Source organism: Talpa europaea (genome assembly GCF_964194135.1).
Source record: "Talpa europaea genome assembly, chromosome: 4".
Lineage (NCBI taxonomy): Eukaryota > Metazoa > Chordata > Mammalia > Eulipotyphla > Talpidae > Talpa > Talpa europaea.
Genome location: NC_140070.1, coordinates 125,807,551 through 125,825,854, shown reverse-complemented (window position 1 = coordinate 125,825,854; position 18,304 = coordinate 125,807,551). Strand labels below are relative to the sequence as shown.

General features: G+C 37.5%; 1 protein-coding gene across 1 annotated transcript in view; it reads right to left on the bottom strand.

Annotated features, from left to right (window-relative positions):
- Positions 1–18,304, bottom strand: part of SPATA16 (spermatogenesis associated 16) — a gene marked incomplete at its 3' end in the record, with an annotated part of 230,265 nt that overhangs the window by 20,610 nt on the left and 191,351 nt on the right. The window contains exons 7-9 of the mRNA XM_084232360.1: positions 17,315–17,427; positions 11,227–11,391; positions 8,494–8,577 (exon numbers count right to left, since the gene is read on the bottom strand). Of these exons, the coding sequence (XP_084088486.1) occupies positions 8,494–8,577; positions 11,227–11,391; positions 17,315–17,427 (362 nt within the window). The remainder of the gene's footprint in view (positions 1–8,493; positions 8,578–11,226; positions 11,392–17,314; positions 17,428–18,304) is intronic.

Genomic DNA, 18,304 nt, shown 5'->3' with positions numbered 1-18,304 from the left:
TAAATTTGTACTCGCTGCTACTCATTTTGCCTAAATCTATAATCTTGGACAGAACAGAGTTGCTAAGTGATAAACAACTCTACCCCATTTTCATCTTAAAAGATCAAATTAGTATGTCAGTGAATGTCATATCTGTGTGATGATGAGTATGACTTACAAATTAAGATTTTGAGATAAAAATGAACATAAAAACTAAATAACTTTGGATAAGTTGATATAGATGGTTTAAAGATATCCACCTACATGCCATTAGTTGGAGTCATGGAATATTATGATGTACTAAGTTATAACATTTGATGAAATTTTAAAGTAACATTTCTTCGCGAAAATTCACAGGACCGTTATTATATGCAAGAATATTTCTCTCGCTATTTTTGAAATAACAAGTTTCATTCCTCCCCATTTAGTCTCAAATCAGTGATTCAGAGGCATATCAGAATAGGATAATAGTTTACATTATACCAGATTAAATTCTGATCTTCTCAGTGTAAAATTTAGACTTTGGAAATGAAAAGCAATATAACTTTTCTTCTGAGTTTCAGACAGAGGGTTGCTTAATTGTTACTCTTAACCAATTCTCTGGTGGAGAGATAGAAGAATGTTCCAACTTAACAGTTGGCACATTTTTTTTTAAAGACTCATTTTACTAAAGACCTCTTTTTCTGTTTGTCTTCAGACCTAGTTCACAAAGCTTCAATAGACCTTAGGATTCAATGTTAAGTAACACACAAATCATAGACTCTAAAGGTGGTAAGAATATGAACGCATTATATTTATGTGTAAGTTTGTGATTTACCTAACATACTATGAGTTGGAACTGAATAAAGGATTTGCAGATTTAAGCTCTTTATTCTTTCTGATTATACATGGAAAACTAAGGAGCATAAAAAGAGGATCCCCTATAGAAGAATGACAAAAATAGAGTAAATCAAGGATTCCTTTTTTTTTTTTTTTTTGCTGAGATTTAAAGAAATTTACTTTGGGAACTGAAGTCAAACAAACTAGACTAGTTTATGAGTCAGAGTCCATTTTGGAGGTCACTGTAATTCCCATTTGATCTGTCACCTGAAAGCTCAACTACACGTAAGACAACGTTGGTCAGTCAGACTTTTCAGGGACCAGAAATCTTGGGCACCTATCAAGAAAGAATTTAGGCTCTAGGGCCAGATGATATCCTGGCTCTACAACTTAATTTTTTTTTAATTTTTTTTTAAGATTTATTTATTTGTTTATATAAGCACTGGGTACAGCCAGAAGTGTGGAAGGGTGAGAGAATTCACCAGAGCCAGTGTGGGGAACAGAACAGACAGACTGACGAAATACACTGCTGAGGGGAACAGCGGGTGCGACAGGAGAGTTCTGCCCACCATGTGGGATCCTTGCCAGGCGGCTGGGGATCGCACTGGCACTGCAGAGGCTGCAGGTAGCTTCGCAGCCCAGTGCTCAACCACTGCGCCACCAGGGGAGGTCCTACAACTTAATTGTTGTGTGACTTTAGGCAAACTGTTAAATTTCTCTGATTAATAAGTTATATCTTTTACCTCATGTGAGGATTCGTGAACGATATATGTGAAATGAACAGGAAAGTGTTGGCACATATTATGAGGTCAGTAAGAGGTCTGGTTTTGAAGATATCCGTTCATTCAGAACTGGGGAGAGATTTAGGAAGCTTTAGTTCAATGTCTTTACTCTCCTCTTACATGAGAAAACTGAGGCCCAGAGGAAGAAAGTGGTTGAGGTAATTTATGACAGACCCAGATCTGCGGCGCTGGCTTTTTAAAATTGTACCAGCCTCCTTCTAATGAAGTCCTTGTTTTTCTGGATAGAAGACAGAATCTGACCATTTCTTACCCCCACTGCCATCATCTGGACTCAAGGCTCACGTCATCCAAACTTGGGGTCAAGTCACCATAATCACTCACCTGTATCATTGCAATCACCTATTAACTAGTCTCCCTGATTTTATTCTTGCTCCTTTCAATCTATTCTCAACTCAGCAGCTTAGAGTACTTTTGACACTTTGTTCGACAAAGCATTTACCCTTTCTTCTCACTTCGTCTTCTCTTACTCTTGTTCATTCCATTTAGTCACCCTGCCCTTGCAGTTCTGTGCACATTCCAGACACACGCCAATTTCAGGATTTTGCATTTGCTCTTTCCTTTGCTGGGAATACTTTTCAGTAGTTACTTACATGGCTTGCCCTCTTATTTCTCTCAAATTTTTGTTCCAATGTCACCTTAGTGACTTCCCTGACTCTGCTATTATATTTGTAATCCTCTGACACTACCCATGTTCTCCTGCTTCCCCCACCCATGTGGGGGAATTCTATATTTCTATATTCTATATTTCTCTAGGTAGTTTATTGTCTACTTTCGTATATTAGCAGGCAAACATCACCAGGACACTGCTTTTTCATGGGTGTATCTCCACTGTCTAGAACAGTGTCTGATCCAGAGGAGGTGCTGGTTCAATGACAAATGCATGAATGAGCAGTGTGTTAACAGGACCTGTGAGATGTCTGAAGGGGTGTATTTTTCTCAGATTTCATTATTGACTAAAACTAAGCAAAGTGTGATCTTCTTAATTACAGAGTCCTGCTGTGACATGGGGACTTTCCAAAACAAGAAAATTTACTTTTTAGAATATATATATACCCTGCTTATTTTTATATTTGAACAGCTAAACCAACATCCATATATCTTCCTTAAGTTAATTACTAGAAAGGAAATACTTGGTAAAGGCAAACCAAAATAAGAGTTACTCTCCTAAACTTTGTAAAGAATATATTTCAGTATTAGTGAATTAGGAAACAACACAATTGTCTCATTCTTTTTCTTTCTGGATTCTTAGAGAAATCTCAAAGAAAACAAAATGTAGAGAGTAGGTCAGTAAACATGAGTCAGATTGCATCTTGACAGGCTTTTTATAGACCTATAACAAAGTGGAATCCTGAAAATTGTGTTAGATAATGGGGATTTTGACAGACCCTTTAACTATGTGGAACTAGGAGGTGCTGCTATATAATTCTGCTACTTCAGATGAAAATTTCAAGTGTTTTCATTAGGTACAACAGCTGTTTCTATTACAGATAACAGATCTCAGAGGTGGTGATGCTGATATCAACTTCTAGTGGGCTCAGAACACAGTGTAGCTTGTACAATTAGCCTTTTTTTTAATTATTTTTTTCCTACACATGCAAATTAACTCTAGCAGTAAAAGGAAATTACTTACTTGCTACCAGGATTGTCTGAAAGTGATATGATCATCCTTTGTAGAGTCACATTAACCAAATTAAAAACCCTTGGGAGAAATTTGGCACCCTGTTTTTTCCCATTCACATCTTCCTAAAGACCTCTCAGAACTTCCATTTAGAAAGCTAGGATCATTACCAGGGCTTTTCATTTGGAAAGATTGGCTGCTCACTAGTGAATCTTTCTATAAGCCCAGTGGTTGGGTGGAGTGGCTCTGCAGTGTGCCAATCTCAGGGGCCTTGAAGGCCTTCCCTTTAGTACCCTCCACACCCCTGCTTGCTTGCAGGTATGTTTTCCAGCCTGGAACACAGAAAGCATCGCTCTGCTACTAGAACTTGTCTCCAAGATGGTCATTTCACTATCTCAGTGAATGTATGTATGACTTCTCCCTGGAGAAGTGGAATCTTTTCCCACAACCTTTGATTCTGGCCTGGCCTACATATGCTTTTGCAAGTAGGCTGCAGTGGAAATTACTATGGTAGTTCTGGCCCTTACCTTCATAAGACTGATAGTTTCTATGTCCTTTGGCTTGAAATATTTTCTCTTGGAAGCCAGCCTAATTCACAGGTTGAGTTCACACTGAAACTCACCAGCCAACTATCTTAGCTGACTAGTGTCTGCTCACAGCCAATTGAGTGAGCCATCTTGGAGTCTAATTTGTATTAGATGTCAGAGGACTCCAGATCCGTGATAAAAGCCATCTGACTGAACTGCAGAGAGGCACTGGGCTAGACTCACTTAGCTGAGTCTGGTCAACCCAGTGTATAAGAGATAATGCTGAGTTGTTATTTTAGACCACTATATTTGCAGTGATTTGTAACAACAATAAATGACTGCAATAGGGGCAAAGTGGGATCAAAAACACTAGCTTAGCATGAGTTGGAATTGGTGGTTACATACAAGTTATAGTATTGACAAACTCAATCTCTCTTGCACCGTTCTGGCTGGCCCTTGGAATTTCATCATTGGACTGTTGTTTTATTATCATTTGGATTTGATATTTCTGGGAGAGGTAATGGTCTAAATAAACCAGGATACAGAGAACTTTCTCTGTATGGGGTCAGATAGTAGATATTTTAGATATTGTGAGCTATGCTGACTTTTTGGCAACTGGTTACTTGGCCAAGGTGACATATAAGATATCTAAATGAATGGCATTGTTGTGTGCAATAATCTCCATTTGCCAAAACAGGTATTTGATCAATTTTGACCTGAAGGCTGTAGTTTATTGACCCCTGTTCCCCCAAATTATTTTTATATGCATTATAATTTTTATAAAATTATATATATATATATATATATATATATACAGAGAGAGAGAGAGAGAGAGAGAAAGAGTGCACCAAAAGTTATATTATTATTTGATTCTCAACATCATTGGACTTGGTTTACTTTTCCAATCTCTTTTGCCATTCCTTATTAATTTTTTTATTATTATTTAAATTTTATTTTTATATTCCCCTGACAATTACAACCCCCTTATTTTGACCCCAAACCCTCCTTTCCTCACCCCCCACCCCCATAGAGAGTCTCTGGTTCATAGTTGTTTGTTGATTTTGATATTTTCTTTCTTATAGTTATTCTTTTTCCTGGTCTCTTATTTAAGTTTTCCAGATTCCTGCTATGAGTGAGACCATCCGGTATTTTTCTTTTTCTTTCTGGCTTATTTCGCTGAGCATGATCCCTTCCAGCTCCATCCATGTTGCTGCAAATTGCATGTGTTTATCTTTTTTGAATGCTGAGTAATATTCCATGGTATATATGTACCACATCTTCTTGATCCAGTCATCTATTTTTGGGCATTTGGGCTGTTTCCAAAGCTTAGCTATTGTAAATAGTGCTGCTATAAACATAGGGGTGCAGGTGCTGTTTGGAATTGATGTTTCTGTGTCCTTTGGATAAATACCTAGGAGTGGAATTGCTGGATCATATGCATTCCTTATTAATCTTTATTGTAGGGTTCCCCTACTAAGGTTTCAAATATAATCCTCAAGGTTCTCTGTGCTTCTTATTCTGTGCTCTTTCTCAGCCATGTCACCCACTCAAATGATTTCAGCTAACACCAGTTTGCAATGACTAAGAAATCTCTATTCAGTCTTTTATCCAGAACTCCAGGCTCCTGTACTTCTCCTTAGATATCTCACCAGCACCCCCAAATCAGGGCAGTTTTGTGCTAGTTATTAGTCTCTGGTCTCAACTCTAAACCACCTTTCTGTAATTAGGTCTGTGATGCTGAGGCTGGAACCCTGCTAGCCCCATTTCTGTTTTGCCTGCTGTTAGTTTCTGTCACTAGGGTGATTGACACTGCAGTGAACAAAATAGAAAAGAGGGATTTGCTGCTTTTTCTTTGCTGCTGACTTCCTGTCAGCTTGGGGCTCCTGAGAGCCATCTCTTCAACAAACTTATTTTTCTACAAATTACATTCTTTCTGTAGTAGCAGTTGTTTTTCATTTTTTTCTAGATCAGAATTACTACCATTACCATTTGCCCTTCCTCACCCACATCAGTGGGTTAGTGCCCTCTCCTGAGTCTCAGCCCTTCAGAACCCATCCTTCACTCTCAGAGACATGAGTACCCACTAAATAGCACCTCCAATGGGAACTCCGAGTATTGGCCCATCAGGGTACCTGCTCCACATTTTTAAGTTTTAGCAATTCCAATCTGCTTCCTTTAATGGCTTCCTCTGTGATAAATTATTATGCTCCTTTGCTTTTTCAGTCATTTAGTTAATAATTTCATAGCAAGTTAAACATTCTCTATATTAAATTCCCTTGCAACTATCTGGAATGGTTTCTGTCTCCCTACTGGACTCTGATGGAGTTTGTATTCTCAGCCAAAAGCTGTTCCTCTTACAGTGTTTCCTTTCTGAGAGAGTGGCGCTGGCAAATCCCTCCCTATTTCTTGCCCAGTGGCTCAAGTCAAATATCTGGATATCACTTTTAACTCTATTTTTTAAACCCTCATGTATTATCAATGTTCAGGCCTGTTGATTTGGTTTCCTGACTTTTTTTTTTTTTTTTAAAGATTCATCTATTTATTTATACAAGCATTGGGCACAGTCAGAAGCGTGGGAGAGTGAGAGAACCCACCAGAGCCAGAGTGGGGAACAGAACAGGCAGACCAATGAAACACACTGCTGAGGGGAGCAGCGGGCGAGACAGGAGAGGCCTGTTGCGCCATGTGGGACCCTTGCCGGCGGCTGGGAATCAAACCTGCGCTGCAGAGGCTGCGGGAAACCTCACAGCCCAGTGCTCAACTGCTGCACCACCAGGGGAGGCCCGGTTTCCTGACTTTTTAACAAAAAACAACTTAATTTTAAGCCTTTATTTTTATTTTATTATTATTTTTTAAATGTGGTTTTTGTTTTTTTTTTAAGATTTATTTATTTATACAAGCACTGGGTACAGTCAGAAGCACGGGAGGGTGAGAGAACTCACCAGAGCCAGAGAGGGGAACAGAACAGCAGACCGACGAAACACCCTACTGAGGGGAGCAGTGGGCAGCAGGAGAGGCCTGTGCGCCATGTGGGACCCTCACCCGGTGGGTGGCTGGGGATCGAACCGGCGCTGCAGAGGAGCGGGGAGGCCCTTAAGCCTTTATTTTTAAAAACAATTTTAGGTTTATAGCAACAAAAGAGGAAAGTACAGAGAATTCCCACGTATACACGTATTTGCGGCTTTCTTCATTATGAACATCACTCAAGAGAATCGCACATTTTTCTTTACCAAGAATGAACCCACACTGATATCATAATCATCCAAATTCCATAGTATATCTTAGGGTTCACTGTTGATTATTTCTAATGTGTCTTTCCTATCCATCTTGATGCCCTCCACTGTAAATTAACCCACCATTATAACTGACCTCCCTACATTTCCCTAGCCCCTCAATCTCATATTCTCATGACAACCTCAGGCTTGTCTCAAAAATGTTTTCCAGTCAAATAGTCTCTGAAACATTCCCATCCTTAACATAATTTATAGGCCTTGTGCGATTTGATTTCTCCTGCCTCTGGACTTCATATTGAAATATATTCCCTGCTCCTTTGTTAGTTTCTGAGTGTGCCATGCTGTCTATGCATTCTTGGCTAAACTTCATTGTGTTTAGAAATCTCCCTTTTCTTCTGGTTTACTACCATATATTCTTCAAAATTTGCATAAATATCACTTTCTTAGAGAAGGTTTTTTGACTTTCCAGATCAGACATATTCCCTTATTGATTTCCATAAGTCACTGAACACCCACTTTTTAACTATAATATTCAGTAAACTTACAATCAACTCTTTTACAACTGTCTTCTTTCCTAAATAATGAGGCACAGAGACCGCCGCTGTGTTTGTTTTCCCCGGCACAAGTCTTAACACCTACGGCTTCCTTTTCTGGCACAGTAGACAGTCAACAAATATTTGCTGAGTTCAGTTGATTCCTGATTTATGCATTTGTCATATGGCCTCTGAACCGATTACAGACGACACACATTTCCTCAGGTATGCCTGGATTCATCTGGACTGACTGTTACTTTTTAAAAGGAACATTCCTCTTTTTTTCTCCTCTCACATCACCTGGTATCAGGTAGATTCTTACCGTGATTGGGGGGAGACTTACAGTGAGTGAGAGTAGATTGATCAGAATTTATTCCCTCCAGCTGAACTGGAGACTCAACCCTACATTGTCAGGGGGCTCTGCAGTGTCACATAATTCTCCTAAGTATCTGTGGCCAGGTGCTTGTTTTATTTAAACCCTAGGGGCCAATAAAGAGATATTCCTCTGCTTCTTACAATCAGTGGGTCATCCCTCCTCCCAAAACATCAATGTGCTGGTTTCTGTGTAGTTCCTTAAAATGTAGCCATTATTCCTTAAGTGACGAAAAATGGGGGAAAGGGTTGTCAAGTGCATTAAAACAGCCATCAAAGGGCTTTAGAAATCTATAACAACCAATAATGAAGGAGCAGATATTAAACTAGAATATGAAATGAGGATGACAAGAAGACACACGAAAGCATATGACTGCAGTCTGCTGGAAAAGAAGCAGACCTGAGGGAACAGATTAAATAAATCCATATTTGATTTTGGCTACACGCGCAGGGAGAGAGCTGCATTTATTTAAAAAAAAAAAAAAGGAAACAAACGCTAACACAACAAACACAGCCTTTCTTTGCTTTTTATCTTCTAAATAGATATGACCCAAGATGGACATTTTCTCTGAGAATAATATATCTTTTTCCTTCAGCTGGAAGTTTTACCTTTTGGATTGTATTCCACACACGTTCTTTATCATCTCTTCTTCCTTCAAGGGTGTCCATAGCATCTGCCATTAGTGACTGCAGCTGTGGTACCAAGATAAAAATTATCAGTGTGGAATTCACACAGAAATAACTTCTCTAAATACACAGATTAAAACCTAATTAAAAAATCATTTGTACGCTGATGATTTTATTACTCATCTTTCCGACAGTGAACACTGCCACCTCATCTTTGCTTCAGTCATTACGGAGTATTATTGCAGATATAAAATATTGAAACAATGAAAAGGTTCTTCTTGAAAATTTGTAGAAAACATATAGGTTTTAATGCAGTAAGTGTTGATGTTTTGTTACAACAGATTTGGGTTGTAAAGAATGAAGGCAGTAGTTAATTCTCTCAGGAAATAGCATGTAGTACATGAACGCATTTTAGTATTTTCTCCTGAGGCTAATGTATCATAATTCTAGACATTATGCAAAAGCTCACCAGAGGACAATACTAAAATTGTGCTGTTTTATTGCCTCTTAAAGGATCTAGCTCATTTAAGTTCTTTTACTATTTTCTAAGATTTTAAAATAATCAAATTTTCTTTCTAGGTTCCATTCAAGTTTTTGAAATTCCACCCTTTGCCCACAACTGTCATATTCCAATTTAAAACAATCCTATATACACAATGTATTTGTGACTACAAAGTAATGAAGCCATATCAAGTCATGTAATATTCAAAGCCTAAGAAAAAGAAAGTTGTTTAAAAGAGAACAGATGCCAGGTAGGTTCACTGTGGCATCAAGCAGTGTGAGCCCTTAGATAATCTTTCTGAACTATAGATATTGCAGTGCTTAAGCAGGTGGGCAGAGAGCTGAGTCACTCACAACTCTTCTATTTAGCAGCCACTGCTTATGGAGGTCCATGCAAGGTATTACTAGGATCTATTTTCTAGGTTAACCCATGCTTGGAAGTTAAAAAATAAAAGCTACTACTTAAAGAGATGAAATCATGAACCTTTATAATGAAATCATATATTGTGCTGTAAACCAACATGGCTTCAACAAAAAATAATACAAAGAGAGAGAGAGAAAGAGAAGAGGAGAGAGAGAGAGAGAGAGAGAGAGAGAGAGAGAGAGAGAGAAAATGTGACCAACATGAATACATTCATATCCATTTACTTTTTTCATATAACATATTAAAATATCCCATGAAATCCTATTTCCAAGTTTTCAGATAGTGCAATACTGCACTAACATGTTAAGAGGGATGTCGTAATGCTAGTTTGGGGCTCTTTGTTTATATTTTGAAATGTAAGTATCTCCAGAAAAAAGAAAGGCACAGCTGTGTGGTTAAGAAGAACTTAAGTGCAGAAGCCTCCTTGTGATTTCCATTTAAACCTTGAATGTGTTTTTCAGGAAAACAGAATCAACATCATGCCAGCTTCTTAAATTAACATTTTCTTTGCTTTATCTTAACTCAGAGGAGCATTAAGCACCTAAAAATGGCTATAATAGGTACTTTTAAAGCCCATCCTGACTCTACTCCTGAATCCCGTGTGAATGGTGGAACAAACAACCTCTTGGAAGGCATTGCTCTGTACACAACCATAAAGGTTGCCAGTGTGGACTTAGTAATTCCTGGGTTAGTAGGCTTTTTGCATAGTTTTAATCTTTACAATGCATAGTTTCATCAGTCAGATAATTTCAAATGCTTAGTCTGAATAACAGTATCTAATATGGTTTAACAAGTTCAGATGGACATTATAAATGCTGACAGCTCATTTCTTGATTGATGAACTTGTTACAACTTTAAGCTCAAAGAAGGAGGGTTTTTTTAGTTATCTGAAAATTACAGGGGATCAGTGTGGGCTGTTCTCATCCATGCTTTGTGAATTCAATTCAAGTGTTTAATTAGTTTAGCTACCTTTGATTAAAGTCTCTAAGAGTCCCTTCCTACGACACATTAAGATCTCCATATGGAGTATTTTACCTTTCCTTGAATGCCCAGTATACTGGCTAGTAATTGTTTTTTAAAAGAGGTGCTATTGTTTGTAATATTAATTAAGTATATATTAGTTAATATATTAATTAAGTATATATTAATTAATACATACTTCTGTTTGAAGATTGTTTCTGTGAGATATTCATTCCCTAGGTTTGGCTGGCTTTGTGTTTTTCTAAGATATTTGGTCAATTTGGTTTAAACAAAGAACAATCCTTTGACTCCAAGAAAAACAACTCAAAGCAAACAACTGTTTTATCTAAATGTGTGTGAGTGTCGACATGGCTGACACACACGTGTCACTAGAAGTGAATCAGAAAACCCTCGAGACTATTTTATAGAGTGAGTTTTCTCTACACAGTTACTCTCATCCTCTCACATTTTCATAGAAGAGAATCTTATGTTAACATATGTTGGAGTTTAAAAACAATTTATTAAAATTTAACTTGACATACAACAAAAAATCTGACACACAATATGAACAATCTGTCCTTTTCTGAGTGTTTTTACACATCACAAAGCTCTTGCTCTAAGATGCTGGCAGCAATGGGAGCAAACATTGCACATCTTCTTACAATTCCCAGTTTCTCCACTGGAATGCTTCAAAAGCACAGGAGAGTTTGCCCTCAGCCTACATTTATTGAGACAATTATTTTCATGCCATTTTCATACCATATTTCATACCATACCATTATGGGCTCAGGACCCATAAAAGCCTTAGAGAAAGAAAAACAAATACTTACCAAGTCTGCCTCTTGTGGGCTAATGTCCTGTAGATAGGGAATGGTTGCTAGCTCAGCCATTGCCTGATTGATCACCTGGGACTGCTCCTTCACTCTCTGCAGCCGGCTCAGGAGGCTGGCGTAGTGCAATTTCTCCATCACCCCTGAGCATGCACGGAAACTCCCCTAGTACCCAGCATAAGGAAATGTTTTAGAGGAAAAAAAAATCCCACAGAAATAGAAATAGATCTCTCCCTGGAGATTGAAGCTAGAGCTTGTTATAATTTATTTACCTCCTTTGAAGCGATGGTATCTAACGCAAACAAATGTTTTCTTCTATCACTTTTGAAAATTGTCTATATCCTCCCTTCCAACAGATAGATGTATGTAAAAGGGAACACTTGGCAGGATTGTTGAGGATGATTTGCTCAGGGGAAAGGATTGAGGGGAAAGAGAGGTCTGAAGTTAAATCTGTGCTCTACTCTCCCAAAGGCAAACCCACAGGACCGTGTCCACGGAAGGGGCAACTTTATTTACATCACTAAGGCATTGTAAGAGTTAAAAGTTGCCCCCTAATTTTTTAATACAAAACATTTATGCGAGGTGAATCCTGAAAAAATTTATGCAATTTGAAGTCTGCTTACCCCAATGGCTTATGTTAAACCTCCAACTCTGCTTTTACCTTTAGTTCCCACTGAATGACTTCGACTCTGCCCCTCTTCTTGAGGTACTTTATTCTGGCTACTAGACCATCCTAGCAACTGACATGATCCATCTCAAAATATATTATTGTGCACATCTGCAAGGATCACCAACCCCATGAATCTATGGATATTTTGGACTTTCTCAAAATGGAGCACACTTATAGTAAGATGGCCCACCTCTGTGTTTGGTAAGCCACCCATAAAAGAAATATTACCTCCTCTAAAAGATGTAATGCACATTGTAATGCTTGATAGGACAGACAAAGTTTAGAAAAAATTCTCACATTTATATCTAGGAAAAAGTACCTTTGATATATGGGAGCAAGCAGCTGAGGATGAAAAGAAAAGTGTTGGGTTACTGCTGTGTTTGGAGGTGGATAAGAAGAGGGAAGTCAGGCGTTTTTGTTGGGGGTGTGCTTTCCACATCCTTGTGCTCAGAGGAGGAAAGCTGGATGGCCCACATCCCTTTATGAAAAAATTCCTCCTGAACCACCTGAATCGGAATCACTGGGCATGTCTATTAACTAGGCTGAGTCCTGGTCTTGCTCAATGAGTGACAATCTCTAGATCTGCCTTAGAAATAAGGATTTTTTAGCTAGGTGCCCCTAAAATAGTGAAATATATCAAACAGAAGTTGGAGAACAAGTTACTACCTTAAAGCTTAGCATCTGAGCAAGCAATATTTTAGTTTATGAATACTTGTAAAACAGAATTTTTCTAGAAATTAGAGAAGGCACACATGATTTTTCCTTCTTAAAATAGAATATCTCCTATTGCTAAGGAGAAAAATTATTAGAAACTAACAATACTAAGGAACATCTGAATTTCAACTTCTATTTAAAAAGAAGTTCTTTCTGAAGTGTTATATTCATATTTTGATTGATACCAACCTCTAGACGCTGGCGCTTTTCTAGAATCTTGGTAATGAAGGTTGAGCATGATTACCCCGAATTTGCTTTATTTCTCCCTAATGCCTATCTATACCATTTGACTGATGTGCTTCTAGCCCTGCTAATTTGTTCTTTCTGATTAAACATTTATCTGAAAATCTATAAACCTATAGGAGTGATGATTGCAAATTGTGGATTTGGATTACAAATTCTGAATTGATGAAACAGCTAGCCAACCCACTTAGTTTAAGCATGTAGCTAAACAATGGGATTCTGTCAAACAGAGGAGAGCAAGTTGCAGGAGAAACAGTCTTCTTTCTGAAGAAAAATTGCTTTCTTTGTCCTTCTTGAAAGTAAACAATGGGGCTAGTTGTAGTAAAGGGGTGTAGTGACTGAGCTCCAAAGACCAGAGACAACCTCAAGTCTACTCAGGGAACATAATCTATCAGTGTAATTTTCCCAAACATCAGGAAAATTAAAATAGTGGAAGAAAATGTTAGCTTAGTGTTGGGTGCAAAACAAAACAGGAAGTATTCCATGTGAGGAAGATTCTAGGGAAAGAACATAGTGGACTCCTGATAGACATCTATCCTGCCCTGAGCCAAGCCAAATGATTTTTGTCATCAGGAAACTACAGATTAATATCTTATCTACACAAATGGGGGTTTTTGAGAGAAATCAAAAAAATTCAAAATCTAAAGTCAGCAGGTATGTTTGAATGCTGTTGCCTTATGAAAATAAAGGAAATGATGAAAAATGAAGGAGTTGCTAAAACATCGAATGCTAGCAAGGGCTAACTCTAAGGGAGGGAGCTCTCTCAGTGAGACTTCAGGAGGGATCAAAGGGTTCCTGAGCTGCTGGAGAGAGTATAATAAAGTGGCTGAGATTGAAGCTAAAACTTCATACAGTTACAATGAAGCTTAGGTAAATAGCAAGCTCAAATGAAGGCTTCAGTCAGAGAATTGCTTAGATGTAATAGCAGGCAGGGATAAATGTTTAGCAAATAGGTGCAACTGTAAAATAGTGCTGAAAAAGGTATTTGAAATATATTTCCATTTGGCATAACATATAGAAACAATAATTGCAAAAAATAAAGAGTAGGAAAGACCTATTATTGTTCATTTCAAATGTGCTTATGTAAACAATTTTTATGCTTCACTTGGAGGGAATTAAAAGTAAAATTAACGAAGTATTAAAAACATGGTTAGTTAGGTCATTTTTTGGCAAGTCAGCCTGTGAAGGAAGCTCCATGCATGGCAAGAGATTTTATTATTTTAACTCTGTAACATTTAACCCAGGAAGCACAGTACATAAGGTTTGTTACTGACAGCAGCCGCTAAAATTAATGAATGGAAAGGCACAGTGGCATACAGGCAAATGTGAAATAATTAGGACAAAGATTCAGAAAAGGAAAAATAACATTAGAACAGAACTACTGAGGGATAAAGTGGGTTGATGTTCAATGGGGATTAAAAACCACCATGTAGGAAGGTAATAGAATATTTTAGATTCTAACTCTTAAAGGGCATAGTTATTCTTGTTTGCCCATGTGTGCCCCTCAAAGGAGGCTGTAAAGAGAAGGAAACTGGTGTCAGAGTATAAAGAGACTTATTGCCTGAGACTTAGAATCTCTCTGATACAAGGAATGTCCTTTTTACCTTCATCAACTTTTTATCACCTCATGGCAAAAAGGTGAAAATTCATATTCCTGAGGAAGTCCTATTACGGTCAGTAGATCTACTCCATGGCTGGAGAAGACTCCTCTCTAATCCTGCCTTTGTGACACTGAGCACTATCTTCATTTCAATATATGTAATCTCAAAGTTGTATAGTTTCTAAAAAGATAGAGAGGTCTATAGCAAGTTAAAACAATGTTTATGTTAAAGCAGACTAAAACCAATAAAACCCAACAATAAACAATAATTAAAACCAGTAATTAAATGAAAAGCAACAACTGAAAGTTCTAAAATGTATACAAGGTGCTTCAACATGGGTTATGTGCTTTTAGTTTCACAACAACTCTATGAGGGGGCCCGGAATGTTAAGTGACTTGCCCTATAGTTACATAGGTAGAGCACAGTCTCGGACAAAGTCATCATGTACAGGTGTCAAAAAACAATTGACGAGGACAATACAATGCCTAAAACTTCAAGTGGATGGCATTTGATGTCTGACAAGTAAAAACACACCTCAGGGGATCTTAAAAACACTATAGAGGGCTACCTGGGTCACAGTGAATGGTACCATGTAGGAATAATTTCCACTCACCAGCTCATTACTTGCTTCATTAAGCTAGGTTACCTTTGTAGCTAATTTTATTCAGTGAAGGTTTATGAAGCTGTTTTTGGGTATATGATAAGAAACCCAGAGACCAATATTTGGATGTACTTGTGGCCTGTAGGTATCTCAGACTCACTTGCCTCAATTGCATTTAACCTCTTTGATGCTTCAATTCTATTAAAGTTCTTTAAGACCATCTTCCCAGAACTTTTATTTCCCATAGAAGCAAACATAGGAAGGCTGATGAAGTTCTGTGCAGTTTGCAAAGTGGTACTGACTCGCACTAAAGAAAACTGAGTAATTAATTAGATGTTAATCTTGTTAATGATGTTTTTCAAGTCTTTTTAATACACACATAAAGATACATGCAAATACAGTTTTCTGAGTGGCCAGAGTGCCTTTTGAAAGGTGAGAAGAAAATGAGTTAAGAACACCTAAAATGTTCTTAATGCTGAGTCAGCCCCAACCTGCATTCACAGACCAGTGAGATCTGAGCTGGAAACAGATGAAGGGGTCAGTTTTCTAACAAGTAACAAGGCCAGACAGTTACCATCCCAAATAGACAGAGCACAGGCAGATCACCTCTGAACCTTCAGCATACTGTGTCTGCTGAGCTAATGATGTGTGGATGTGATGAATTAATGATACACCATGGCAGTTCTTGTTAGGAAAGTTTCCATGGCTTCTACAGGTCAAAGGAAGAAAGCAGTGATGTGTGTGGGTATTTAATTGGGGCGGGAAGGTTGACGAAAGTGTTCATGTGTCTATCTGTTTGAGAGAGCTCTTTAATAGAGTGAAAATTGGAGAGTAGGACCCCAAATTTGTAGTAGAAACAATGAGATTATTATAAGCTTAATCTTTGTGTCCACACAAAATCCATATGTTGAAGTCCTAACCCCCGATGAGATGGTTTTTGGAGATGGAGACTTTGGGAGATAGTTATGAGGTTAGTTGAGCTTAGGTGATAATTATGGGGTTAGATGAGAGAGGGGTCCTTGTGATAGGATTAGTACCCTTGTAAGTAGAGAAAATAGAGAGTTTGCTCTCTTCAATGGGAGGACAAAGAGAGAAGATGGACAAACCAAGAAGAGGGTCTTTCTCAGAACTTGACTATGCTGACACCCTGATCTCGGACTTCCAGCTTCCAGAATGAGAGAAAATAAATTTCTGTTAAGTTATTCAGTCTATGGCATTTTGTTATAACAACCCAAGATGACTAAGGCAGAAATGAACCTCTTACTAATAGAAATATAGGGGATAATTGAGTAGAAAACAGTTGTGGGAGGAAGGGAGCAATGTGGTAGGAAAATCAGTACAAATGGGCTTTTGTAATTGTAATGCATAGAATTATGAGTCATGCAAATAGATTACAGGCTTTATAGCTTTTCTAAAATGCTGAATAATGTTATTGAGCAGATAAACTGTTGAACAGATGTTAAGTAGCTGTGTGTGATGACCCCCTAGGTCCCCCTTATTGTAAGATAAGAACATCAAATCAATGATGTAATACAAAAGTCACAAAAATTTCTTTAAATTTTCCAGCTTACAGGCTTTTTGAAAAATATTTAGAAAAGGGAAATATGCAGTTGTTATAGCCTGTTAACGAGAGAAATTCCCCCAACATACTTTCAGTACGATATTTCGTATTTGTAAAATTGCATGGGTCTTATATTTGGACTTTTTTTTTTTAACACTGAAAAGTGAAAAAAGGAACATTTTCCCTGGATCAGAGAAAAGGATTGTATCATTTATCTTAAGGATATAGAAATACCAATTACCAATGTTTGCGTAACAGCTAATTTATCAGTGTAGTATGGAGACCCTGGCTTAAAAAGCTCTTAATTCTTAATTAAGTAACTAGATGGTTATATGCATTAGTCCAATATATGAAAAAGGGAAAACACTGCATTTGCTAAAATTCTGCTATTGATTTGAAATGAGAAATTCAGTGCAACCTTGAAATAGATATTAGAAATGTACAAGGGAGAGGGTTTTTTTTAAGAGACATTAGCCTAATAAATGCTAGAAATTACAAAGCATAGCATTGTGATATGTTTTAAAATATAAAAGGAATAAAATCATTAGCTAAACTTTGCTTGACTTCGCAAATGAGATTTACTGTGAATGTTTCTAAAATCTTCCAGTACTTGCAATATTTGCACCATCAACTTTCCATATTTCTAGAATTGTTTAATATTTGTACATTAGACAACCAGAAAATACTCATATACCTACATTCAATTGGGTGCTTCTAATAAAATCCAATATTGGCAAAATTCGCTTCCCCATTGTCTCCATGTGTCTCACTGTGTCTTCTCTGGTTAGCACACCGAAGGGAGTTTTATGTTCTAAAAATTGTAACAATAAACTTTTATACTATTTTTTCCAGACTGCCATTTCAAAATGCTTTCTTTATCAAGCTATAAACAGATATCTGAGAGATAATAGGTATGAAATATTTAGTACAGAAACTAGTCCCATCCCTATACCATAAAGATCTATGAGGAGAAAGGCAGAGGAGACATTGCCCTTTAGAGACTACCCTTTATTCATTTTGTTGTGCTTTCTGATTGAGAGGTCTGAGAGACAGCCTATTACAATTCCCTTCTCTCTGCAGAGTATGTTTTTCCTGAGTTGTGAAGAAATGTTGTCATAAATGTGTCTGATTCTTGTCTTGTTTCTCCCAGGTATTATTCAAGTGTGCAGGTACCATTGACTTTGAATGTGGCTCAAAGCTGAGATAAGCCTCAGAGAATAGAGTGCCAGACAAAACACAAATCCTTAATTATGTGGGTAGAGCTGAAGGAATACACTCAATCTGGTTGTGAATTCAGCCCAGAAGATTGAGATTTCAACTCCTTGTGATTTTTTTTGAAAGTTTCAATTGGAATTACTGAATAGCATTTAACTATACTACTGTTCAGGAAGTCTAAGTTCTTGAATAATCACAGGAAGAAAAGAGTGGAACAGTTATTAATACAGTAGCAGATAATCTAAGTGATTTGAGGTTATTGTGATTGGTTATATTTTTTTATTTTATTGAACTGTTTTGTTTCATAATTTTCTCTTATGTTTGCTAATTGATGGTGGCAAATGCTTATATTCTTTAAGAGCTCTGTGATTAGACATTGATGACAGTGTTGTTGGGGTGAGCTGGTTGGAGTGAGGAGATGGGCACTCTATGAAGATGTTTGGGTTCATAGGAAGCTTTCCAGAACCAGAATT